We start from the raw sequence: 26,916 nt of genomic DNA, 5'->3' as shown, positions 1-26,916 counted from the left end.
AGTGAACATATGCAAAGGTGTTGGTCTAATAAAACTGAAGAGTACAAAATCTGGTGCAGCATGGTAGCCAATCAGCTTCTAACATCAGCTTGTTCAATTAAGCTTTGCCAAAAATACGTGAAACTGCACACTATGGAAGACGTAGTTATGAACAATCCCCATCGGTCTTCCACATGTTGCCAGGTACGGTGTGCTGATCGCTTTTTTTCCAAGTTACCATCAAAATAAACCTGTAAATACAATCAAAACCTTCAGTCAAGTAAAAATCAGAAAATGAAAACTGTGCTCCATCAATTATAGATAATACTGTCACTGCCTCCATTTTTGTAGAATAACAGAAAGAGATTCACAGATGGTTAATACAATATCTGGTTACTATGGGCTACAAGACATTTCACCAGATGCCCGTGCTTCAGTAAGCCTTACATGTTTTCCTGTTGCTGAGGACAGTGAAGCATGACAAACGTTAACTGCGGCGGCGGTCACTGAGTCTGAGCGACAACAAATCAGCATGGCAAAATATTATGCCATTATCAGCTCAGCATGTTCAATGTACAATGACTTGTTTATAAAATGCCCTTTACCTCCTGTTTCTGCACTTTATCTCAGTAGAATATAATCTTATACAAGTACCAATTGGTCTCCTAATGTATTTTCTTACTCTTGTATCAGTTTTACTACACAACTCTATATATGCCTCACCGAAAATATTTATGTGCTTTTATACTATCTATGGCACTCATCTTTGTTTGTACCCCAGAGGGCTCTTTGTACCCCAGGGGGCTTTGCTTGACATTAATATGTCATTAAAGCAAACCTGTGGGCACATCTTATTGGTTAAAAGAGAAGTATGGAGTTTATTTTTCATTAAGAATCATACTTACCTAGGTAAATGAAGCATCGGTCCCCCATCGACTCTAACATTGAGAACCGAGCAATCAAACACCACCGATCACTCGGTTTTCAGAGCTCCCTGAGCACAGAGATGGTGACTATCAGTCGCCAGCTCTCTGCTCTGCCCCCCCCCCCCACTAGAGTTCTGAGCTATGGCGGGGATGGGAGCGGCCAGCTCAGGCTCTCAGAGGCTCACTGAGAGGCTGAGCCAGGTGCTAGTCCCAGCATGAGGGCAGATCCTGACTTCCTTGTCACAATCTTGCCCGAGCCTGAACCAGCTCTGTGATGTCAGCTGACCGGCTCTGTAATCTACAGAAGTACAGCCAAGTGAGCTTTGGCTGTACTTCTCCTTTAAGTGTCTCCAGGTCCTCCTAGTAGGCCCCACCAGGCTCCTACAGACCTCCACAGAAGACTTCTGAGATCGGCACAACCTGAGACAATCTAAGGCAGCCTTTCTCAACCTTTTCGACACAGAGGAACCCTTAAAATAGTTCTCCAGTCTCGGGAAACCCCTGTTAAAAATTAGAAGTCTACAACTCATCATACATTGTGTGATGGTCAGTTGGAAGAATGCTCCTTACACTTGTGGTCATTGGGAAGAATAACCTCCCTACAGATAGCTAAAAAGATCAATGGTGTCAGTGGGAACTTATCTGAGAGGCAGAAATTACCCAATGCTAAAGGAACCCCTAGCAACCTTTGGAGGAACCCTGGGGTTCCATGGAACGCTGGTTGAGAATCACTGATCTCAGGCCTCGTTCACAAGGAACAAGTGATTTTCACACGATTCAGTGTGCCGCATTGGGCAGCATATTCACTTGAATAGGTTGCCTTGTAGTTTTATAATTACATACTAAGGATGAAAAAAGACACAAGTCCATCTAGTTCAACCAAGGGGGTAAAAAAAGAAAAAAAAATGAAACAATCCCATATACACAACACAATCCTATACCTTCAGGTACAGAGAGGCAATCGGATTTTCCTTGGATCAACTTTACCTATAAATGTCATTATCCAGTTATATTATGTACATTTAGAAAATAATCCAGGTCTTTTTAAAAGCAATCTACTGGGCCAGCCAGCCACATCTGAAGGAAGTCTATGCTACATTTTCACAGCTCTTACTGTGAAGAAACCTTTCCATATTTGGTGATTGAATCTCTTTTCCTCTAGATGTAAAGAGTGCCCCCTTGTCCTCTGCGATGGCCTTACAGTGAATAACTCAACACCAAGTTCAATAAATGGACAACTTATGTATTTATACATGTTGATCATATGCATCTTATGCACCTTTGTCGCCCAAAAAGAAGCTCCTGCTCCTTTTTGGACGGCAAGCTTCACGCAATTTGTGAAGGCACAGTATCGCAGCAGAGTCCCATTGCGTTTGGGGTGCCACTGTAGGATAATGGAACTCAAATGCATACAGCACGCTGTACTGTAATTGCCACGCGATTTGGGATCCTAGGCAGAATCGCATTGAGATACAAATACTAAATTGTGATCAATCGGCGCAAACAAATAACCCAATCTAAAAAGCCGCTATAACACGCAAGGTCAAAATACAAATCCTCAGTAAAACTTTTTAAAACATAAATAGTGCAGCGCTAATTGAAAACTAAACTGAATCAATAAGGATTAATAAATGTATAATTTTAAAACTTCAGAGAGAAAGTCCATGCATGTAAACAAATACACAGGGAGTAATTCCTAAAAGATACAAAACACATTATTCAGATTTTAGAAAGCCTTAAAGCCTCCCCAGAAAGTTTCTTAAATGTGAATTTGCTGTATACTATTATTAATCATGAAGACACTTTATCTTCGATCAGATGGGCTTTTTGTCACCCAACCTCCCGAGGAAACATTAGAAATTTATAAAAATGACAAAACATCCGTTATTGTATCTCAGAGCATGACGATTACACTGTCTACTACATACTATAATTTCCTTGTATGTCTATGCCTAAAAAGTCCATCAAAGTCAACAGTAGTTGTTCTCTCATTTAGTAAATTTAAATATCGGGACGTGGCATACTGTATAGTGCAGTGATGGTGAACCTTGGCACTCCAGATGTTTTGGAACTACATTTCCCATGATGCTCCACTACACTGCGGTGTGCATGAGCATCATGGGAAATGTAGTTCCAAAACATCTGGGGTGCCAAGGTTCGCCATCACTGGTATAGTGTATCCACAGCACCACTCTGTGGTTGATATACCCTTAAATTAAAACATTAGAAATTTATTTTGAGTTGTCTGAGCTTTTGTTTGTCGAGAAATTACTTTTGGTACAATAGGCAGTTCTTCTTACAGACAAGGGGAGGTTGCGATGGGGGCTCGGGTTTGCTCCCGATTTGGCCAATTTATGGCCCACTGGGAGGAAGAATGTTTGTTTAAAAACAGACCCCCTGAACTAGTATGCTACCACAGGTATATTGACGATTTAATTATGATTTGGGAGGGTGAAAGATCTGGTTTAGAGGTATTTATGAATAAATTGAATGCCAACAATAAAAATATTATTTTATCTTGGAACATTAGTACTGAGTGGACAGTCTTCCTCGATTTAGACATTTTTAAAGAAGGTGATACTTTTAAGATGATCAACCATTTTAAGCTGACAGATCGGAAGTCTTTCATTCCATTAGAGAGTTGTCATCATACCAAATGGCTATGTAACATACCCAGAGGGCAGTTTATTCGTCTGTGACGAAACTGCACCTCAGAGGAAGATTTCATTGTCCGGTCTCAGGTTCTGTCTACCCGATTCCAGGAGAAAGGGTATGACAGATTAGGCCTTGAGAAGGAGGTGGAAATGGTAAGAAAAATGGATAGAAAGATTTTGGTTTCCAACGTATCACATAAGAATGCAAATACCTCTACTAATGTGAAGATGGTTCTAGACTACAACATCCAATATAAAAAGTTTGAAAAAAATTATCCAGAGACATTGGCCAATATTAAAGCAGGACAGGATTTTGGGTCCAGTCCTCCCCGAAAGGCCTCAGTTCATCTACAGGAAGGCACCCACGCTCAGGGATAGACTAGTGCCAGGGGTAATTGACCTCCCTACTCAAGTAGAGAATAAGCTCCTTTTCCTTTCTTACTGGCTTCTATGCATGCGGGTGATGCCCAGCCTGTAGACAGGCCAGAAGCAAAGAAAAGAAAGGATTTGTGGCAGCTGCCACCAGTAAGACCAATCAAAGAGTTGATTACTTGTGCGACTACAGAAGTTGTATATATGTTGGAATGCGAGTGTGGCTTGCAATACGTAGGTAGAACCTCCAGAGCGTTACATGTTAGAATTAGTGAACATGTTAATAACATTAAGAAAGGATTCATAACCCATAACGTTTCAAAGCATTTTAAATTGTTTCATAATTGTGACCCCAGACACCTCAAATTTTGGGGTGTTGACAGAGTTAAGAAACATTGGAGGGGTGGTAATTTTATCCGACAACTCAACTCGTAGAGAATCATACTGGTTATATGAAAGGTGGCAGCGCCTATGGGTCTAAATGTAGAGTTTGACTTAAATTGTTTTATTTTGGATCGTTAATTGATTTTTAGGTCATATAAATATCTATATTAATTTATTATTATATAAATTTTTTGTATATTTTCTATATGAATTTTTGTATATGAATTTTTATATAGGAATTTTTATAAGGTCATTTTTTGTCTGACCATAGAAGCAAATTTCTTTGTGTGGTTCTTTAAAAGCGTTCTTTAAAAACGTTTTAAAAATCTTTTTAGAATTTTAAGTATAAATATGTATTGTAAAGTGGAGGTTGGTTGCTCTGATGTTTTTTCATTTTAATGTGTTTTACTTTTCTATACATTGTGCAAATGGTGAGTTTTATTTTAATCGTAATGATTTGAGCACTATTGAAAGATACTTTTGGTCATAATTGTGCCATTATGACTTTTCTATTTTCCCTTCACATCGTTGTGGCGTTTTTGCAGCGCTTTTCCTGTTTTTTGTGGCGTTAGCGTTTATTTAAGGTCACATGACTCACAAACCATTTTGCCGTACTTTTGAAGTGCTTTATGTGCACTTTTCAGGTGCTTTTGAAGCGCTTCACATTCATTTCAATGGACAGGGGTATTTTGACATGCTCCAAAGAAGCTGGACTTTTTTCACTGCCCCGCCAGCACACCACCCCAGTGTGAAAGGATCCATTGATATTAATGGGAAGCAATTTTTCAGGAGCTTTTCAGATGTTTTTTTTTTTTTGTGTGAAAGCGCCTCTGCGTGAAAAGAGTCTTAGGCACATAGTAGCAGCAGCGATCCAGCCGATAGATTCTATGCATACACTGGCTCAGAAATGCTCAGGGATCAATGTATGTTGGTCAGAAGGCTAGAGCAAAGTCCACATGTGAGGTCAGATGCCAGAGGGTATGAAGTGGGCTTGGCTACGCGTTTTGAGGCTGCTCCACCTATTTCTGTTTTGAGGCTGCTCCTCCTCTTCTGACAGCTTGCACTACACTATAACATATTTACTGAGCTACAGAAATTTGAGTCTACCAACATACTTTTTTTGTCTTTTTTTTACAATGGCACAATATTAATGTGGTTCACCGCATCATTGTTGTGACTATGTTGAAATGTTTCCTATCTGGAGATCCTGCCAGTGACAACACTTCCTGTTGCAGGCTGGCAGTGCTAAGCCACTAACACTCAATTAGGGCAGAATTGTCAGCCCCGTGTGTTACACTGGAGGTGGATCTATACATGTGATCTCTCGTAAGCCACACTCCTGGACTCCGTTTCCCTTCCTTCCCCCCCCCCATTTTTGGGTGGGCTACAGCGACAAGGGCCTATTGTGTGATCTTTGGTGCATCTATGCAGGGCAGGAGAGGAATGTCTCGGGCTACATGTGCTTTCTAATGAGGATCCCCACTGTGGACCATATTTTTTACGGCGTGTGATGCACACTAACTGGTAATTATACAACATTGTGATGATAGATGTATATATTGCTTACAGCAAATTGTTCTTAGTACATTATGATGAACAATTTCTTTTTTTCATATAACTATTTATAGTTGTCTTTTTCTTCCATAATAGACAAATCCTCCAAAGAAGACCCCTGTGAGGGTCGAAACGCGTCAGTGTCATTTCTTCATTGTATATACAGGTGTACAGTGTTTATGTGACATAATTAACTTTGTCTATATATGTGCATCCATAATATGTTTTTATTGTCAAGTGGAGTTCAATTCTTGACTATCATGTTAGTCATTTAAATCCTCTGTTTTATTCAATAAATATTATGAAATAATAAATTCTCCCCATAGCTTAAACTCTACTCGCATATATATGTTTTTTACTATATTACAGAAATATTTGCTGCCCAAAAAACCCCACCATAGGGGATATCTTTTTTCCTTTTCAGAATTGTTAGCCTTCCTTATTAGCATGAAGACAGCCCAATGGTCATTTTAGGGAGCACGCATTGCAGGCTGATGACACTAGCTTAGCATTGTCAGGCTACAATAGGATGTGTTACTGGCAGGATCACCAGAAAATAAACTTTGCAAGAGATTCACAAAAATATGATGTGCTTAAGAAAAAAGAATATAGTAAGGCATGATTCCAAATAAAAATCTATTTATTCTGCATTGACACTACAGTAGCGCGTAATTCCATGCAAAATCACATGATTTTTCGCATGTTTACAAAACGCACATAAAAAAGCGTGTCTGTTAAAGGCAAGCTAAACGCACGGCTAAAAAATGCTCAAGGCTCAAAATGTATGGAAATTAATGGAGTACTCTATGCGCAAAGCACAAAAGCTCATTACAGGCAATGTGCTACATATAGTGTAAAAAAGGACTTTCACCCCATTAATGACCAGGACAATTTTCAGCTTTCAGAGCTGTGGCACTTTTTATGACAATTGCACGGTCAACGCTGTACCCAAATTACAATTTTATCATTTTTTTAAGACAGATAGAGCTTTCTTTTGGTGGTATTTAATCACCGTTGGGTTTTTTATTTTTTGCTAAACAAGCAAAAAAAGCGGGAAAATTTTGAAAAACAAACTTTTTCTATGTTTCTGCAAATAAGTAATTTTTCTTCTTCACTGATGTGAGTTGATGAGGCTGCACTGATGGGCACTGATGAGGCTGCACTGATGGTCATTTATAAGGCTACACTGATGGGCACTGATGAAACGGCACTGATAAGCTGCACTGATGGGCACTAGCATGCTGCACTGATGGACACTGATATGCTGCAATTAAGGGCACTGATTGGCTCTACAGGGGCTGCACGGATAATCAGGGCACTAGTGATCAGTGCCCTAATTATCAGTGTAAATGTCCCCTTTCACAGGAAAGTCGGCATTTGTTTACATGTGATGAGCTGTGATTGGACACAGCTGATCACATGGTAAAGGGCCGCTGTGATTGGCCCTTTACCTCGATCTGTGATCAGCTTTGTCTGAAGGTTTACAGAGCATGCTCCATGTGCTCCCTGAGGGTTGGCGGGGGGGAAGGACGTCAATAGGCGCCCACCCAGAACTGGATGACCGCACTGTAGCCATCTTTCGGCTATAGCATGGTCAGCAAGTAGTTATATATACTTTGTCTATCAGTAGCAAAGAATGTATCTACTAAAGTACTCTGTACCCCTGTGAAGGGGATGATAATGTCGGGTCTAGTCATGCCACCGTTGTTGTGATGTAGCCTAAGGGCCGATTCACACCAGAACGGAGTGCAGGAAAGGGGCATTCTGTGCGCGTTTCCTGTACTGTGCTCAAAACACACTGCCTTTGTGATCTGCTGCATGTACATATACAACAGGTAATGGCACCCCAAATAACACTGTGTTTGCGAGCACAAAAAGGCACGGTACCGCAGTACCATGCAATTTAGTGCAGAGCATTTTTGAAAAGTAGCGCATGCAATACTTTTACTATGTTCCGATGTGATTCATTTCAATGGGCTGCAAAATTGCACCGCACAGGAAATTGTGAATTAGTCCTTATAGTTAAATTGATCTTAAAAGCTTGGCCTTTAAAAAAAAAAAAACATGTTATACTTTCCTGCTCTGTGTAGCGGTTTTGCACAGAACTGCCCCAATCCTCCTCTTCTCGGGTCCCCCACTAGCACTCCTGTTCCCTCCCTCCTGCCGCTGCTCTGTGTGTCCATTCACACACAAAGCCGCAGCTCAGCCCAGCCCCACCCCCTCTTCTCATTGGGTCACTGGCTGTGAATGACAGCTGCAGGAGAAAATGACACCTCGTTGCTGTTTTAGCCAATGAGTAGGGAGAGTCCCCAGAGAGCCGAGGCTCTCTTGCACATCAATAGATTGCGACGGGGCTTAAGTATTGTGCCCCATACACACAATCGGATTTTCCGACAACAAATGTTGAATATGAGCTTTTTTTTTTCGGAAAGTCTGACCGTGTGTATGCTCCATCGAACATTTGCTGTCGGAAATTCTGCCCACAAATGTTTGAGAGCAGGTTCTCAAATTTTCCGCCAACAAAACTTGTCGGAATTTCCGATCATGTGTACACAAACCTGTCGCTCATGCATGCTCGGAATCAAGCAGAAGAGCCGCACTGGCTATTGAACTTCCTTTTTCTCGGCTCGTCGTACGTCTTGTACGTCACCGCGTTCTCACGCTCTGAATTTTGGGCCAACATCTGTGTGACCGTGTGTATGCAATACAAGTTTGAGCCAACATCCTTCGGAAAAAAATCCACGGTTTTGTTGTCAGAAAATCCGATTGTGTGTATGGAGCATTAGGGCGGCTGCTGCACACAGAAGGTTTTTTATCTTAATTCATAGAATGCATTAAGGTAAAAAAAAACGCTCTGCCTTTAGAACCATTTTAAGCTACACAAGTAATTTCTCATCTCTTGGGATGTAACCACTTGCCGGTAGCCACCTCATTTGGCTGGACCCACACAGGAGATGTTTATTAGTTTAATCGTGCTGCTAAAATCACTAGAGACTAAGCTCTGGAAGTATCAGTTGATTGCTAAACAGATGGAACAAATGGCCCCTTATGGAAAAAGTTGCATGTAGTGGAGATTAATTCAGCATGAATGAACAGTGCATGTGAGTAACTTCTACAAGATGCTAGGGAGCAGTTTGTCTTATTGGTTCACTAATCAATTGCTACTCCTCTATAACATGACTGATCTACCAAAAAATTCCTGCGAATCGTTAGGGGATAATAGCAGTGTGCAATTGAGGTGACTGCCAGCAAGTGGTTAAATCTCTCAGCTAGAGATTAAACTTGCTCACCCCTTTTAAGACAGCTCATTTAAAGTTTTAGCCTAGGTTTTACAGTGGAGCAATTTGTCATGCCATTTGAGAGTTCAAGTTGCAGCCTATTGGAGGCAATGGCACTGTTCCAGTAAGTGCGACACCGATTTTGCGGCGCTGCATCGATTTTCTAAAGTAGTTTCTGTACTACTTTTGCTGATTTCAGGTGCAACTTCAATAGACATATGTGCATGAAGCCACACAGATGTCTATCAAGTAGCACCTGAAATCGCACTGGCCTTGCTACTTTGAAATCGCGCTACTGCAAGTGAAGTAGCGCAATTTCAAAGTAGCATCAATGTGAACCAGGGCTTAATTAAACAAAGCCAGCCATGAGGCAGGGTGCTACTGTGCTGTCATTTTAGCTAGCTCATAGAGCTCTGGGTATCCTTTGTTGTTTATTACACATTTATTGCAATTTGTATAACTCAGACTGTATAAATATAGTAAAATAACAGATATTAAACAGATTAAAAATTCTAAACAAAAAATAAAAATAAAATGCCCCCAAAATGTATTATAGTTTGCTTTAAAAATATAATACGTTGAGTCTAAATGGGGCCCTCTGTATAACATTGTTTCCTTGATATGGATTTAGGGTATGGTTACACTTTTTTAGAAATACAAAGAAGTAATCATAAATTTGGGTTCAATGAAAAAGGGCTTTTGATCATTTTCTTGCTTGTATGGCTCTTATGGAATTGAGAAAAAGAGTAACATCATAATAAAGGAAGGAAAGTAGGATTTAGGGAATACAAATTCACTTGGCCATATTATGCTGTAGTGTTCATAACAATGCTACAACGTTTCAAAATTGCTTCATTATATGGTATAAAGAGTTGTGCGCACATAGAAGCCCAGATCTGTAATTACTCCTTACCTCTTCTGCTTCAAAGGGACCTTTCAGGAAAAAAAAATCAGCCTCCTATCTGAATTGAACCCCCTCCATATGACACCCTATGGCATTATTTAACATTACTTTGCAGCCTGAACGCAGCTTTATTTTATAGCTTCAATACCAAATGTTACAAGGAGGTGCATAAAACTGTAACTACAGGTCACAGGCCTGTTAAAAGAATATTAACCACTTAAGGACCAGAAGGATTTGCCCCCTTAAAGTGTAAGTAAACCCCCCTATCGTTTTCAGCCAAGGAAGCTGCCATCTTTGCCTGTTTAATCTACAACTGGCATGATGCTGCACATGTGATCAGTTATGACACCAGCCATTGGATGGTTTGACAGTTACATGCCGGTGTTCTGCCGAGAACTGTCCCCCCATTGGATAGTGTCCGCCTCATACTGCGCAGGCGCAGCGCTTGCGCAGTACAGAGGACAATGAGACGGCGAAAGTCTCAGAAAGACTCCTGCGCACTTAATAGTACCTTTTGCCCTGAGTGCAGGTTCAAGCCCCACCATCCAAGTGGACATACGCTATGCACTTAGTAACAGGGCCCCTCGCGGGCTCGCCTCGCACACCACGCTTCAGGCACGGCCTCACTTCGCTCGGCAATTTTTTATTCTCAGTATATATTTATATTTTGCAGGGGTATACACTCAATAGCTGATATGTCTACCTCTGCCCCCAGCGCTCATAGGATGCAGTCAACTCCCTCCCACCTGGGATTAGTTCTCAATATTTAGCTGCCGTTATAAAACTAACCTTATCATGTAAATACAAAAAAGTGATTAACCTGAAAATTCAAATCCAACCACTAACAGCGCTAATACCACATCTCCATGTAATTAATAGTTATCTATACTGAACATGTAGTATCTTTAGATCCAAATGTCTTTTGTCAGAGCTTATATCCACTTAACACACAAAAAAAGGTTTAAAGATGAGAGCACACACTGTTCCACGTTAATCAGTCCAGCATTAAAACATACAGTCCTTCATATTCATTTTTATGCTTATCATTATTATTTTTTCTAACTCTATGTCCACTTGGATGGTGGGGCTTGAACCTGGACTCAGTGCGCAGGCGCCATTCATCTTCGGAGACTTTCGGCGTCTCCTTGTCCTCCGTAGTGCGCAAGCGCAGTACAGGGCGGACACTATCCGACGGGGGACAGTATTCGACAAGCCAACAGAAATGAAACTGTTTTATGGATGGGTTTACTTCCGCTTGAATGACCAGGCCATTTTTTGCGATACGCCACTGTGTCATTTTAACTGACAATTACGCGGTCATGCAACATTGTATCCAAACAAGATTTTCCCATCCCACAAGCGGATGGGACTCCGTGGCAGAAACAGCTTGTTTGGTTAGGTATTCTTGTTATATTTTCCATTATTATCTGTATCCATTATTACTTTTAATATTATAAATTATACCATATTTATTGGCGTATAACACGCACCCCAAGTTTAGGAGGGAATTTTGCCCACTTAAGCCCCGGACCAATTTGCAGCAAAAGGACCAGGCCCCTTTTTGCGATTCGGCACTGCGTCGCTTTAACTGACACTTGCGCGGTCGTGCCACGTGGCTCCCAAACAAAATTGGCGTCCTTTTTTCCCACAAATAGAGCTTTCTTTTGGTGGTATTTGATCACCTATGCGGTTTTTATTTTTCTGCTATAAACAAAAAAAGAGTGTGAATTTTTAAAAAAATATATTTTTTTTTTACTTTTTGCTATAATAAATATCTCAATTTTTTTTTATATTGGAGTTGGGGCAGGGGTGGACCAGGAGGTGGGGATAATAGCAGCATGCAAAGTGCGCCACACCCCATGTTGGTTGTGGCCAAATTGTGTTGACAGTGGGAGGGGCTTAAAGGGGTATAATGTAATAAAACCTGAGCCTAATTTGCTCTAGCCAAAAATGTATGTCCGGGAGTGCACTGAAGGTCATCATCACATGCAAGAGAAAGGTGGCAAATAATCTACAGTATATCTTCACCTCTTGCAACAAACTCTGCACAAGCTAAGAGAGGAGGAAATAGGAAGACCACATAATATTGGCATGTGACATCATCAGAAATGGCCAGGAGCAGACACACCCCTCCCCTCTCTCCTGCTCCAGACCAATCATAGAAATGTTAATGTTATTGTTAAAGATGGACTACACTGCAGCCACCCAGGCAGGGGACGCCATTACTAAAGCTGTTCTTTTAACAGGAGAGAAAATCAAGATTTCTTTCCCCCAGAACAGCCCCCCCAAAATTGTGGACTGCCCCAGGAAACCAGTGATATCAGGTCACCCCACTCTACACGCTATACTATACAAGACCTGTATGAGAAATCATATACACATAAAGATGTCTGCACACATTTCAGTCATATTTATTAATAGTGGGACCATTTGTGGGCTTAATTCACTTTCACTCAATTTTCCTGACACCACCTTGAAAGGGAAGCAATCTCATAGATTTAGAGAGTTTTCAATAAGGTTGTAGCATGTGTGCTTTAATAATTTTTTCCCATTCAATATTTTTGTCATACATTGCGATCCCACTGACTTTTACAATATACCTGCCAGGATTCTTATGTCAGCCTAGATTATGATCTCTCATTTAATATATGACTCCATTGTAAGTATTGTGATATCATAAGTATCGTTGTGACAGCGTATTCAATAATATGATACTATGATAGGTATTAGGATGTCAAAGTCAATATATTCATGGTGTAGTATGTATTTTAATGTAAAAATGTGATGGGATTTTTCCAGCATTGTGATTGTGAATATTAGGATAGCACAGCTAAAATATAATCTGTCATAAAGTACTATACATCGATCAGCCAAAACATTAAGATCCCTGACAGGTTAAGTGAATATAATTATTATTATTATACAGGATTTACAGTGCCTTGAAAAAGTATTCATACCCCTTGAAATTTTTCACATTTTATGTTACAACCAAAAACATAAATGTATTTTATTGGGATTTTCTTTGTTTTACATTTTATGTGTGTAGCGCTGGCTCCTGATAAGCATGCGCTATATGTTTTTCAAAGTTAAACTTCCTGAGACCACAGTTTGGTTTTGGGGCTAATTTACTACATTTATGGTTTCAGTATCAGTCCAGTTGGGTTGCACTGGGTTCTCCTTGGCTGCATGTGTCGCTGTCACCACCGGCAAGAGTAGGAATGCAGTCTAGCTGGGCGTATTGAATGCCACGTTTCTTTCGGAAACCAGCCCAGTGGGAGTGTTCTCCTGCTGTGCATTCTGGGAGGTGGTATTTAAGGTACCGACATCACGTTGTTTGGGGGTTCTGTTCCGGAGATTATTTCAGTCGGTTTGGTTCTGGTCCTCCTGACCAGCCCCCATGGCCCTCTTGGCCTGAGGTGAAGAACCATGCATTTCCAAGTCTCGGGGTTGGTTAGCCCGAGGCGATGCAACTGCAGGGACAGGCCTGAATGGATCTCGGGGGCCTATTGATTCAAAGGTGGTCCGGTGCTGTCTCATCTAAGGGAGAGGCCTAGCAACTGGAGAAACCCCAGGGGAGGACTCTTCAGGAGAAGGCTATGTGCACAAGGCTGGCTTCTCTGAAGGAGCCTGGAGGCTCAGTTGAAGGACACTTCATGGATCTACACTCATACGGTATCGCCGGACCGGCTGAGAGATACTGGTACCGTATGATAGCTCTTTAAATTTGTCTATGTCCCTCAGTAACGCTCAAGTCTGTGCCAGAGACTTTCTTAAGTATTCTATGCTCAAGTCTGTGGCAGAGACTTTACTTAACACCCTACCGGCTGCTAGGCCTAGTGAGAGGAGGTCTATCCGGGGGTTGTAAAATCCAGCTGTGAAACGGTTGCTATTCTCTGGATTTTTCCTATAAAAGACTTTCCATTTTTGCAGTCCAAAGTACCTGAACTTATTCCTAACCCTCTACCCTAAACTCAGAGACTCTGTTCTGCTTTAAATAAATAACTGAAAAGAAGATTAAGTGTCAGTTTCCACATTTCTTTGGGCCATCTACCACGGGAACCCTAGACAGAGAAGCACTCAAGAAGGTAACGGTAAGCCCAATAAAACCAGCAGCTCCTTCAGGGGTCAGTGCTACATGTGATAGACCAACACAAAGCGGTACATAATTGTGAAGTGGAAGGAAAACAATAAATGGTTTTCAAAGTTTTTTACAGAGAAATATGTGAAAAGTGTGACTTGTATTTGTATTCAGCCCCCCTGAGTCAATACTTTGTAGAACCACTTACATCTGCAAGTCTTTTTGGAGATGTCTCTACCAGCTTTGCACATCTAGAGAGTGAAATTGATAAGCAATAAGCAATCAATAACATTGATTATCTCATTACAATCTAAAAGTCAGTGGGATATATTAGGCAGCAAGTAAACATATTGTCCCTGAATGTGTTAAAATGAGAAAAAATGGGCATCACAGTTTGTTCTGTATGGGGCTGCCTAACCGCACACTAGTCAGTGAGCCAAAAAAATCAGGCAAAAAGGTGTGATTGGTTGCTGTGTTTTTACGCTTTGCGTAACATCTCTGATCTTTGCACATCCTTGATGGATAAGCCTGATTGAGTATGCATTGTGGATGTTTGTGTTTTGCTTTTTCCACTAATGAGTTTTATTTCTCTTTTCTAGAACGATTCTTCCAGTGAAAGCGACACAGACAGTGAGAGTCACTTTTCCCTGCTCTTCCCCCAGGATTACTTGGGCCTAGCTGTATTCTCTATGCTCTGCTGTTTCTGGCCCCTGGGCATTGCGGCGTTCTTCCTGTCACAAAAGGTAAGTGGTGGCTGACATTGCCGCAGGCATTGCCTGTCCCAGGTCTGCTGATGGAAGGCCATGTAGAGGCTAAAACTGGAACACTCTGTATATTTCTGAGGGTAGATGGGGGGTGGGGGGCTCGGGGTGAATGTTATTTAAAGGATCAGTCCACTGAAATCCAATATTTCAGGTTTAGGTGGAAACTGATAAGTGATCTTATGATAATGAGGGGGTCCCACTCTTCCCCCAACTCTAGCCAAAACATTTATTTAGTTTAGGATGGAGTGGGGAAGGAGTAAAGCCTCTTAAGTGTTCACCGTTATCAAAAACAGAAATACATTTGCAGTAAAGTGGGGAAGTGTTACCACATCTCACAATAATTGTTATTGTTATCTGTGACTTCCTGATAGGGCGACAACCACAACTCCATTTCTTATATTGGTGTCAGGGAAGAAGGAAGTGAGAGGAAATCCTCTTTAGTGGGGTCCCCTTCTGATAATATAAGCTTGTAGTCCATCTTTGTATTGATATACACTATTTTAGTAAAAGTATTGGGACGCCTGCCTTTACACGCACATGAAGGATATAATTTCTGCTGTGGCTGTAAAGGCCTTTTTTTGGACTGATGGAGCTTGGGCCCGGGACAGGAGGGCTGGCTGTACGGCCTTATCAGTGGCCCTGGTTGTTGGTAAAATGACCATCCAATTGCTTATTTAATTCCTAAACTTTAAAGTGTTACTAAACCTACAACAGTAAAATCAGTCTGTATATGCAGTAAAACATGCTTGTTATACTCACTGTGGGTCCTAAGGGGTTAAAGTGGTTGTAAACCCTTACAACCAACTTTGACCTACAGGTAAGCCTAGATTAAGGCTTACCTGTAGGTCCAAGAAATATCTCCTAAACCTACACGGTTTAGGAGATATTTGCCGAAAGACAGCAGCGGAGCAGCGAGACCCACCGAGAAGATGGATGCTCCGGACTACAGGGGACAGTGGTGACTTCGCTGGCTCCTGTGTCAGGTAAGTGACACATAATGGACTACTATGCGATGCATAGTAGTCCATTATGCTTTACCGTTGCAGGGAATCAAAGAGGAAGTAAACCCATCAGGGTTTACTTCCTCTTTAATGCCCTGCATTGTGTAAAAAGGCTGTTTGATCCTGTCTTCTATGATCTTCACCTTCTTCCAGTGTCTCCAACTCCTCTCTAAATATTATAAATGGAAGGAGTCAGGCTGCACATGCTCAGTTTGGTGTGCATTGCTAGAGTTTTTTTTTATGTTCTTGGGAGAATGCATGTGATCAGCAAAGGACCAATCATCAATGTCCAGACAGAAGGTCAGGATTCCTGAAGTTTTATACAGAATACACAGAATACTTTATTAATCCCAAAGGGAGAGTGAGAGCAGAATAAAAACTTCTCCTACCAGCTTTACCATACAGGGATACAAGTCACAAGACTGGCTTTATACTGCTGATGAGAAAAGAAACAGTACTTACCAGTTTATATTTACTAAAAGAATTGGATTTCTATCTTCTGTGTTCTGTGGGAGACCAGATATAGTGAATGCAGGCTCTTGGGTTTAGTAACACTTTTGACTGTGATTTGAGGAAAAGTCTGTGTAATTCTATTTTTGTAACCAGTTTCTCCCTTCTCTACAGACCAACAAAGCTTCAGCTCAAGGCGACTACCATGGGGCCATCGTGGCCTCCCGACAGACATTCTTGTTGGCGGTTCTCTCGATCTTCCTTGGCATTTGCACCTATGTGGGTGCTGTGGTGGCACTGATTGCCTATCTGTCCAATAGAGCCCCCACCTAGAGGACCAAATGTTGGATTGGACAGCCAGACTTCCCATTATCATGACTAGAGTCCTCTTGTCTGCTGGTTATCCAGAAAACAACAAAGATAAAGAATGGGGGTTCAATGGAAATCTACTTTTCTTCATTTTACTTTATTCAGATGTGAAAAAAATCGGAAGTGTCCTGATACATCTCATACTCCAGCCAGTTCCTTGTGGAAGAACTCTGGGCATTGTGTAAAAAAAGGTCCACATGTATATTCACTGGAAATTTGGAAAGCTTATTTTTAAATTGTGCAATGTGTAATTCTCTGTAATCCTTTATAATAAAGTCCCATCATTCCGTATCCAGCAGCTGACAGTACATGTAACTATAATGGCTGACAAGGGAGAAGACAGACATGAGACCTTCAGTCTCTGCCAGTCCCCTCCTGGGATTTGTTGAGGTTCGCACACTTAAAGGCTATATGGCTCAGACACTCTGGGAGATGCATTTGTTTCAAAAGCAGAGTTCAGGCAGAGTTTAGACATGAAAGAAGGCACGACATGGACCATATATTAGAGAAATAACTGCAGGCTCAGAATATGCTGACAGAGTGCAGTGTGGGAGGCACATAAAACTGAACACAAGGCAGGCCATATTGATTACATTTCATAAGGAATATTTTTTTTCCTGGTTAAAGTTAATCTATAAAAGAAGCCAGGAGAAGCAAAAGACTGTGCGGCCATAATACAAGAGATGGTCAGAGACTGTGAAGACCAGATACAAGAGATGGTCAGAGACTGTGCAGATATGATACAAGAGACGGTAACAGACTGCAGACATGGTACAAGAGATGGTCACAGACTGTGTGGACCTGATACAAGAGATGTTCAGAGACTGTACGGATATGATACAAGAGACGGTAACAGACTGCAGACATGGTACAGACATGATACAAGAGATTGTCAATGACTGTGTGGACCTGATACAAGAAATGGTCAGAGACTGTGTGGAGATGATAAAAGAGATGGCCTTATTATGGTAATAACAAGCAAACACTCAACCCTAGGCAAACCTTTTCCTGGGCCCCTCCCCCCACCCCTAGCAATTTCGCTCTCCACCCAAACATCCCAAAAAACAAACACGCACATAGACTTATCAAAAAAAAAAACTTTAATAATGTAAACATAAAGATCTGGTTCACACTAACTGATTGCTCCAGGCTCACTGATTGGTTGCTAGGTTTCTGCACATCATAACCGCCCTCTGGTTGCTAGAGGTTACTGCACAATATTACCACTCAATATTTGGTTGCTAGAGGTTACTGCACATCATTACAGAGGTGGGAGGTGGTAGATAGATGACATGAGTGGGATGATAGGAAGCAGGCAGAGGGGAACAGGGGGATGAAGATGACATGAGTGGGGTTATAGGAAGCAGGCAGAGGGGTACAGGTGGATTAATATGACAGGGGTGGGGTGGTAGGAAGCTGGCAGAGGGGTACAGGGAGATGAAGATGACAGGGGTGGGGTGGTAGGAAGTTGGCAGAGGGGTACAGGGGGGATAGGGTGAAGATGACATGGGTGGGGTGGTAGAAAGCGCTGGAAGAGGGTACAGAGGGGATGAAGATGACAAGGTTTGGCGTTGTAGAAAGCTGGCAGAAGAGTACAGGGGGGATGAAGATGGCAGGGATGCGTGGTAGGAAACTGGCAGAGGGGTACAAGAGGATGAAGATGACAGGGGTGGGGTGTTAGGAAGCTGCTGGCAGAGGGGTACAAGGGGGATGAAGATGACACATGGGTGGGTGTTAGGAAGCTGGCAGTGGAGTACAGGGGGGATGAAGATGACAGGGGTGGGGTGGTAGGAAGCTGGCAGAGGGGGGCAGGTGGGATGATGAAGGCAGGGGTGGGGTGGTAGGAAGCTGGCAGAGGGAGAGGGGTACAGGTGGGATGAAGATGACAGGGCTGGGGTGTTAGGAAGCTGGCAGATGGGAGCAGGGGGATGAAGGTGACAGGAGGTAGGGTGGTGGAATGCCAGGCACAGGGAGATGATTAGGAGAATAATGATGACAGGGGGTCAGTAGGTGGCCTCATATGGCATACATATCATTAGGACTGTGTGTGTGGGGCAACTGGCAGCAGTAGTTTTTGGGGCACTCTCGGTGATCGCCAGGCCCCAGCTCTGGCAAGTCCTCCACTACAGACGGTCCATCCTGGAGATTGGATCAGAGAGCAACTCAGCCACTGTAGGGATTATCCGAGCTCTCAGCTCTGCACATGGCTGGAGATCAGAGCAGAGCCTGGCAGAAGGGGAGGGGAGTACACAGAAAGATCCACTGACCCTGAGAGCTCGGGCACTGCAGTGCTGAAGTAGTCAGTCCGCTACTGGCAGGGAAAACTAGTTGTGCTAATAAAGACACCAGCCCTGGGGACACCAGCCGGGGGACATTCCCTCCCACGTTAGGAAACTAGGCGGCCGCGAGGCCTCTGGAGTGTGAGGCCTTAGGCGACCAGCCCCTTCTTTCTAAACAGCCATACCGATACTGTCACAAGGCCTGGCATATCTGGGTATGAAGGGGCATGCGACCTCCTCCCCTGTGACAGGGCAGGAATGATTACATGATCGGTGAAGTAATGTCATCACTCCCAATTTTTATCAACACAACTTACTCTAATGCCAACAGTAGAATAAAAAAGTGGAAAGGGTAGTGGGGTAGGGTGAGCATAAGAGGGTCTTTGCCCCACATAGGCAGGATAAAAGCATCTCTTTGAAGAGGAATTTCACCTGGCTATCCAAAAATAACACTTATCAGGTACAAGTACTGTAGACGCCCAATTTTATTTTTGAAGAGCCAAGTGAAGTCCCCCATTAAAGAGATTCTGTTTTTTTCTCCCAACACCCAACAAATCCCTGTGTTATCTTAGTCAGCTGGGATTATACCGCCGAATATAACTCCGAATGTTTTTCCGACGGAGTTCCGCTGAAACTGTCGTGCTTACACACAATCACACCAAAGTCCGATCGTTAAGAACACAGTGACGTACAGCACGTAGGACGGGACTAGAAAAAGGAAGTTCAATAGCCAGTAGCCAATAGCCTCTGTCTTGTACTTGCTTCAGAGCATGCGTTGTTTTTGGTCTGTCGGAACAGCATACATGCGAGCAGTTTGCCCGATAGGAATTAGTTCCTTTGGAAATATTTAAAACATGTTCTATTTCTAGGTCCATCAGAATTTTCATTAAAAAAAGTCAGATGAGGCATACACACGATCGGAATATACGATGAAAAGATTCTGTCGGACATTCCGCTCGTGTGTACACGGCATTAGGTGTGAGCTGACGTTGGAAGCAAGATAGAAACATCCAGCAGTAAACAGAGTGTTTCGATCACACAGAATAGAAACAACATTCGAGGGCATGCCATCGATGGGGAGGGAGAAAATGAAATGAGATTTTGGAAGAAGCTTCTGAGGCTTGGGTGTCTTAGAAGTGATATTAAACTGTGGTTTAAAAAATATATTTTATTTAAGTATGTATTTTTTTTTTTATATATTTATTTGTAACACAGAGTGCACAGCATAGCTATCAATGCCCAACTGATTAGGGTTTGCAAATAAGATAACAAAGGTAAGGGCATTAGCATATATGGCTACAAAAACATAGAGTATAAAGGGTGATGAGAAGGCAAACCGGGGAAAGAAGGTAAAATATAAAGTAACATTGCTAATGCCCTGTACACACACGACTGGACTTTCCAGCAGAAAAGGAGCGACGGAATCATTCTGTCGGACATTCCGATCATGTGTGGACTTCATCGGACTCTTTCTTTCTAAAATTCTGATGGACCTAGAAATAGAACATGTTTCAAATCTTTCTGCCGGAACCAGTTGCTATCGGGAAAACCGTTCGTCTGTATGCTGTTCCGATGGACCAAAATTGACGCAAGTGAAACTATTGGCTACTAGCTATTGAACTTCCTTTTTCTAGTCCCGTCGTTCGTCATCGCATTCTAAACGATCGGACTTTGGTGTGATCGTGTGTAGGCAAGTCCATTTTGGCGGAACTCAGTTGAAAAGTCCTGCGGAATTCAGTCTGACGAGAAGTCTGCTCGTGTGTACGCGGCATAAGAGGAATATCCCCCACCGCACCCCAGGGGTTACCCTGAGTAAGCATTCTGACTGAATAAAACACGAGATCCATGCTTAGGGTCAGCTCCAAAATGCCCAAGTATGTATTCTTAACTCAGAAAAGTCCTTTCTCTAGCTCTTAGCCTCCTCCAAATTTCCAAATTCCTTTTTTTCATGCTCTTCCTGTTAGAGGGTGGCTGACTTCTTTCTCTCTGGTCCCACAGTATGTAGCAATGTAGTCACTCTCTCTTGCCACTGTCAAGATGGACTATGGGATTTGAAGTGCTTACGGAGCAGTGCACATGACCGCAACTAACATGCACTGTTTGTTCCAAACAAATGGAAGTTGGGGGAGGGGGGGGGGGGTTTGGGAGTTCATGGAGGACATTTGAAGGAACCAGCAAAACACAGTAAGTAACAATTTCATAAAATATTGATTACTGGGTCATTAAAGTTATTGTAAAAGTTTTTTTTTTTAAAGTGTAACTTTTGTTGAGAAAAAAACATTCCTCTCTGGGTGATCTATGTACACTGCAAGGATCATAACAACCTTTGTTGCAGATTCCTACCTTTTGTTATTCTGAAGAAATCACTGTGTGTTTCTCTGTGCTTCTGTTATGAGTGGGTCTAATGGGAGTGGTTTCATAATTATCAACCAGCTGTGCACCTGCGTAGCACTAATCAGGAAATCTGCTGGGCCTGCATCCATTTAGACATGTTCCTATTGGGAGTATCTCACCAAAAATGACATTTTTATTGCAGGGGATGCCTGAAATCTGACTTGTATCTTAGTGAAGACTTCTGGGAAAATTGGTGAGCTAATCACACAAGCAGGAAATTATGTTTCTGGGGGGTGGTCAATACACACTCTGTGTACAGAACAGCTCCAGGTAGCCCTATTGCATTGCATTTAAAGAAAATAACAGTGGCTGTAGATTGAAAAGGAAAGGTAATTTTTAATAACACTTAATGACAATATGACTTGAATCTCAATTGTATATGCTACATAATTTTTTCTTTATTTTCAATTTTTTTTCATGTTATACTTACTTGCACTGTGCAGGGGTTTTGCACAGAGCAGCCCGGATCTTTCTTTTCTAAGGTGCCCCGGTGTCGCTCCTGGCTTCTTCTCTTCGGGTGCCCCCACAGAGTGCCTCTTTTCCTAGGGGTACCTATGCGAGCGCGTTCATGAGTCCCGCTGCGGCGTCCATTGACACAGACAGCAGGACTCAGCCCCACCCCCGGATCCCATGTCACTGGATTTGATTGACAGCAGCGGGAGCCATTGGTTCCTAATGCTATCAATCTATCCAATGAGGACCTGAGGCAGTGGCTGGACCCGCTGGGTTTGTGCACATCGCTGCAACAGTCAGGTTCAGGTAAGAAAAAGGGGGCTCTGGGGGCATCTGCAGCACAGAAGGTTTTTCACCTTAATGTATAGAATGCATTAAGGTGAAAAACCATGAGACTTTCCAACCCTTTTAAGTAGTGAATGTGTATGGATTATTTTTGGAGAAAAAGAATATAGTGGAATAATGTTTGGAGAAAAAGGATAGTTTACTGTCACTTTAAGTGCAATGACCCAACACATACACACTGAAACAGCAAATTCATTACAGATTTCTAGAAAATGCCTACAAATCATTAGACATGTTACAAATCGAAATTCGGATGAAGTTTTCATTTTTCGGAGATTCAAATGTATCTGAATCCCTGAATCACAATAGTAATTTCAATGAATCAAGAATAAGTTGTGTTAAAGTGAATGTAAACACGAAAAAAAAAAACTTGATGTCATAATATAGAGTATACGATTTCCAACAATTTGAGCCCAGTCTTGCTACAAAGAGTTAATCCAGCTCTGAGAAATCCTATTTTATTGTTCAGTGAGATAAATCTTGACAAACAGAGAAAAACTTTGTCAAATCCTCCCCCTTGCTGTGAGTGACAGGTGACTTGCATATCTCGTGCACTAGCCTAAGACATGCATTCTTTTTTACTCCTTTCTTCAGCAGCTCTGCAACGATTGGCTGTTCTACACCTCAGCATGATTTGACATGCTGAAGTCATGTGGGGACTTTTCTGGGTTTTCACTGGATGTTAGTGATCATAGCAGAAGTTCAGTGTAAGAAATACACAGGAGAAAATGCATGCTGATAAGGGGAGTTTAGAGGTGGGCGGGGAGTCTACTGACATCACGACTCCACCCTCCGAGCCCTGGAAAACAGACCCACCCACAGAATCTGCAGTTTTTCGGGGCTCATAGCAGACAGAGGGGAGACATTTGACAGATAAGTATACATGCAGGAGGCATGTATATCCTTCTAGATAACCGATATTGCAGTCGTTTAGAAAGGATGAGAGTGGCTTTACATCCACTTTAATGTTTGAATCATTTGGAAAACATAACAACATAACGAATGATCCGAGTGGCTGGTTATTGGTCCGTTTGCCAGTCACTTGCTGAGAAACGCTGTCATGGAGCTAATAAGTTAATAACATGTAATTACTGCGGATCTACCTGTCACTGGGATGGACATGGGTTATTGCAGCGCTGACACTAAATGTTACATCTTCATCTTTCTGCGTCCTGACACGGCATTAGGACGGATAAAAACATTTGTCACTTACACTTTCCTTCCTCCTTCTGCCCTTGGGTGTCTATAATTAACAAGCCGTGGCTTATCCCCGATTATCTGGCTGACAAAACTCTTTAACTCTGATTAGAGAGCGCAGAGTATGCGGAGCGCACACCTCTGTGAGTTGGCGGCCAAGAAATAAACCTGCAAGGAAAATCAAATCAAATGTATATTCCCGGGGAAACTGGAAATAGATGCAGTGGGGAGAGATACAGGTTATGAAGCACAACCCCAGTTTACATTAACCTTGCGTTCTTAAGAGTGTTCGGCAATGGATTATTTTTCAGAGGGCGTTTGGGGGTGGGAAAGCGAAGTCTGGGAAGAATAATGGAAGGGGTGGTTGCGTTGGGGCGTGGCAAAGTCCGGGGGCTCACGGAAAGTGATTGAGTAGCTGTAAAGTTGCCTGATTGCCTTAACAGGCAAAACTTATTTTTTTGTTGTTTTGGATAGGGTGCAGAGGGATTAGAACACCTATTAGGGTTTATTGCTGTCTGGGGGGCTTCAAGGGATTCCCTTAATTTGCAGGGATTTCTTCTCACTTCCTGTTTGGCTATGGGATAGGAAGTGGAGGTAAATCTTCCCAATGGGACACAGATTGCATAAATCTAACAGGGGTTATAAACCTCCCTTACTCTATCCAAAATGAAAAAAAGTTTTGCTCATAGTTCTACCTTATTCTTTTAATATTCCTGAAGTTGGGCTTTAATTTTGGGGGGAGTTGGAGCACTAAACTCTGCTGGCACTGGCTGCCATCTGACCCTAAAGACCGAGGACATCTTGTAGCAGAAAGAAAGTAGTACAGGGGGAAGCTCCAGACTGAGTGGAGATGCATGCATCTACGTAGAGATGCGCTATAATGTTGTGTTTTCTTTGTGCATGCATTTTGAAGTACATTTTTTAATTTCGATTTTAGAGTCAATGAGGTTAACAGCTATTGACCTATGCTGGTAATAACTGTTGCCAACAGACCAAAATGTATGTTATATAGGTATTGACTCCCAATGTACAAAAATGCAGAAATAAAAAAGGTCGTATTTTTCAAAACGCACTGCACTGTACCACTGAGATGATGGCAAAACGTTTATTTTTACTTGATATCATTTTTATTGAGAGGTGTATAGCCAAAAGTAACAGAGCAATCAAAACAATAGCCAGAGCCCTGGTGCAAATTGTTGGATACACAGTAAAATGACAAGAACATAATCATGTACAGATGAAATCAATGGCCAACCTTCAACCAGCTAGGTAGCCCAAACATAGAGCGAATTATAAACTCTGTGTACCTGTACATTTCAAATGTTCAATGAGCCGGTTGACACTGGATACACAAATCATAACGTAAACCAAAGAAACAAAGAAATGTCAGGGCTCATAGTTTCATCCAAGCACAGAGCAAATCCCTATAAGTAAGGAGCACTAGAGATAAAATGGAAAAAGGAAAGAGGAAAACATAGAACAAAGAACGGGAGAGAAAGAGAAGACAGGGGAATCTAGATAGAAGAGGGCCTGCTACAGAGCTAAAAGGGTCAAGTATAACAGGACCAAGAGCCCTAGAACTGAATATGAACATATTCTGCCCAAGGACTCCAAGTAGCCTCAAAACATTTAGTTTAGACACTAGTGAGTTGTTCATCAAGTATAATCCAAGACACTTTCCTCCTATACAGGTGCGTCTCATAAAATTAGAATATCATCAAAAAGTTCATTTATTTCAGTAATTCAATTCAAAAAGTGAAACTCATATATTTTATATATATGTATTACACACACAGTGATATATTTCAAGTATTTCTTTTAATTGTGATGATCATGGCTTACAGCTAGTGAAAACCCAAAAGCCACTCCACATTGATGCAGTAAGTCATGCAAAAGGAGCCCCGACCAAGTATTGAGTGCATATTATACTGTACATGGACACACTTTTCAGTGTGACAACATTTCTGTATTAAAAATCCTTTTTTTTATTGGTCTTATGTAATATTCTAGTTTTCTGAGATACTGAATTTTTGGTTTTCATTAGCTGTAAGCCATAATCATCACAATTAAAAGAAAGAAATGCTTGAAATTGGACACTTTGTGTGTGATGCATCTATATAAAATATATGAGTTTAACTTTTTGAATTTAATTACTGAAATAAATAAACTTTTTGATGATTTTTCCATGTCGGGCTATGGTAAGTATAGCAGCTAGGAACATAAAAAAGATGAATCTTTTGCATTGACTGAGGCAGGCTTTCTATCAGTTCACTTAAAAAGAGCAATACGAGGTTGCTGGGAAACCGGAATTCCCGACACCTTATGTATCAAGGCTAAGATCTTATTCCAAAAACCTCTGAGTTTATAGCACTCCCACCAAATATGATACATAGTACCAAATGAATGGCAGCCACAGAAACACAGGGGTGAGGAATCAGGTAGAGCTTAGATAGACGATAGGGAACCATGTACCACCTTGCCATTACCTTTACATTTGCTTCCATAAGGGAGACATTCATTAAGCCCTTACATGCCGAAAACTCTTATTTTTAACCACTTCCGGACCACCGTACGCCGATATACATCCTTACTTTGAAGGGCGATATTGTTGTAATGGCAGCAGCTAGCTACCATAACCCTGGTATTGTCTTGTTCAGCCGGCTGTCTGGTTTCCGATAATAGTGGTCTCTGTGGCGGATTCACCACGAGATAACTTTTAGAGCCCCCCCCCCGCCAAGCTCTGGTGCCCTCCGCCGCTTACCTGAACTGTTGGCAGCGGCAGAGGCATTTGGATCTTCACCCTTGCTGGGCATAGAGATGAGTGAGGGGAAGATGGCCCCCACCTGTCTCCATAACAATGCAGGGCGGATGTGACGTCAAAATGTCACTTCTGCCCATAGTTCTTAGAGGGACATTTACAAAAAAAAAGTTTAAATGACAATTTTATTTATTTAGTTTTTTTTTAATCATTTAAGTGTAAATATGATATCTGAGGTCTTTTTGACCCCAGATCTCATATTTAAGAGGTCCTGTCATGCTTTTTTTCTTATTAGAGTCCATTTACACAGGGGCAACTTTTTTCATTTTTAAACAACAAGTTTATTCGCAATAAAGTGCAAGAAACATACAGGCTTAGTGCATATGTTACATAACAGAGAGAAATCATTTTACATACATGTGGGTACTTCTTCTAGTATCTAGTAACAAAGGCCACATTTAGTATATTTACACCTAGGTTTCCTGAGTTCCCTCATATTGCTCAACACCTTTTTGCCACATGCATGTCTATCATGGTCATTCCAGGAAAAGCTTACTCTAGTGTTATCTGTTAGCTCCATATATGCCTGGCAGTAGTTAGGCCTATTCCGTAGAGGTGTCCGGTGTATCAAGCCATCTATCCCCGACCTTATGGTACCGTATTTATCGGGACATGTTTGTATATAATCTTTTTGTGCGGTAGTGTTGCATTGACTTCCCCAATACATTCTTGGACTGAGGGGGGGGGGGGGGGGGGAGGGGGCACTGCGCATCCAGA

General features: G+C 41.9%; 1 protein-coding gene across 2 annotated transcripts in view; it reads left to right on the top strand.

Moving 5' to 3' along the window:
* Nucleotides 1-17,004, top strand: part of TMEM91 (transmembrane protein 91) — a 105,165-nt gene extending 88,161 nt beyond the window's left edge. For both annotated transcript variants that reach the window (XM_077481063.1, XM_077481055.1), the window contains exons 3-4: nucleotides 14,729-14,872; nucleotides 16,519-17,004. In XM_077481063.1, the coding sequence (XP_077337189.1) occupies nucleotides 14,729-14,872; nucleotides 16,519-16,677 (303 nt within the window). In that variant the 3' untranslated portion in view covers nucleotides 16,678-17,004. The remainder of the gene's footprint in view (nucleotides 1-14,728; nucleotides 14,873-16,518) is intronic.
* The last annotated feature ends 9,912 nt before the right edge of the window (nucleotides 17,005-26,916 follow it).

Source organism: Lithobates pipiens, unplaced genomic scaffold (genome assembly GCF_037356315.1).
Source record: "Lithobates pipiens isolate NorthernLeopardFrog02 unplaced genomic scaffold, aLitPip1_a1.2 Scaffold_1, whole genome shotgun sequence".
Taxonomy (NCBI): Eukaryota; Metazoa; Chordata; class Amphibia; order Anura; family Ranidae; genus Lithobates; species Lithobates pipiens.
Note: the sequence above shows the minus strand (reverse complement) of the source record. Positions and strands in the feature narration are given on the sequence as shown.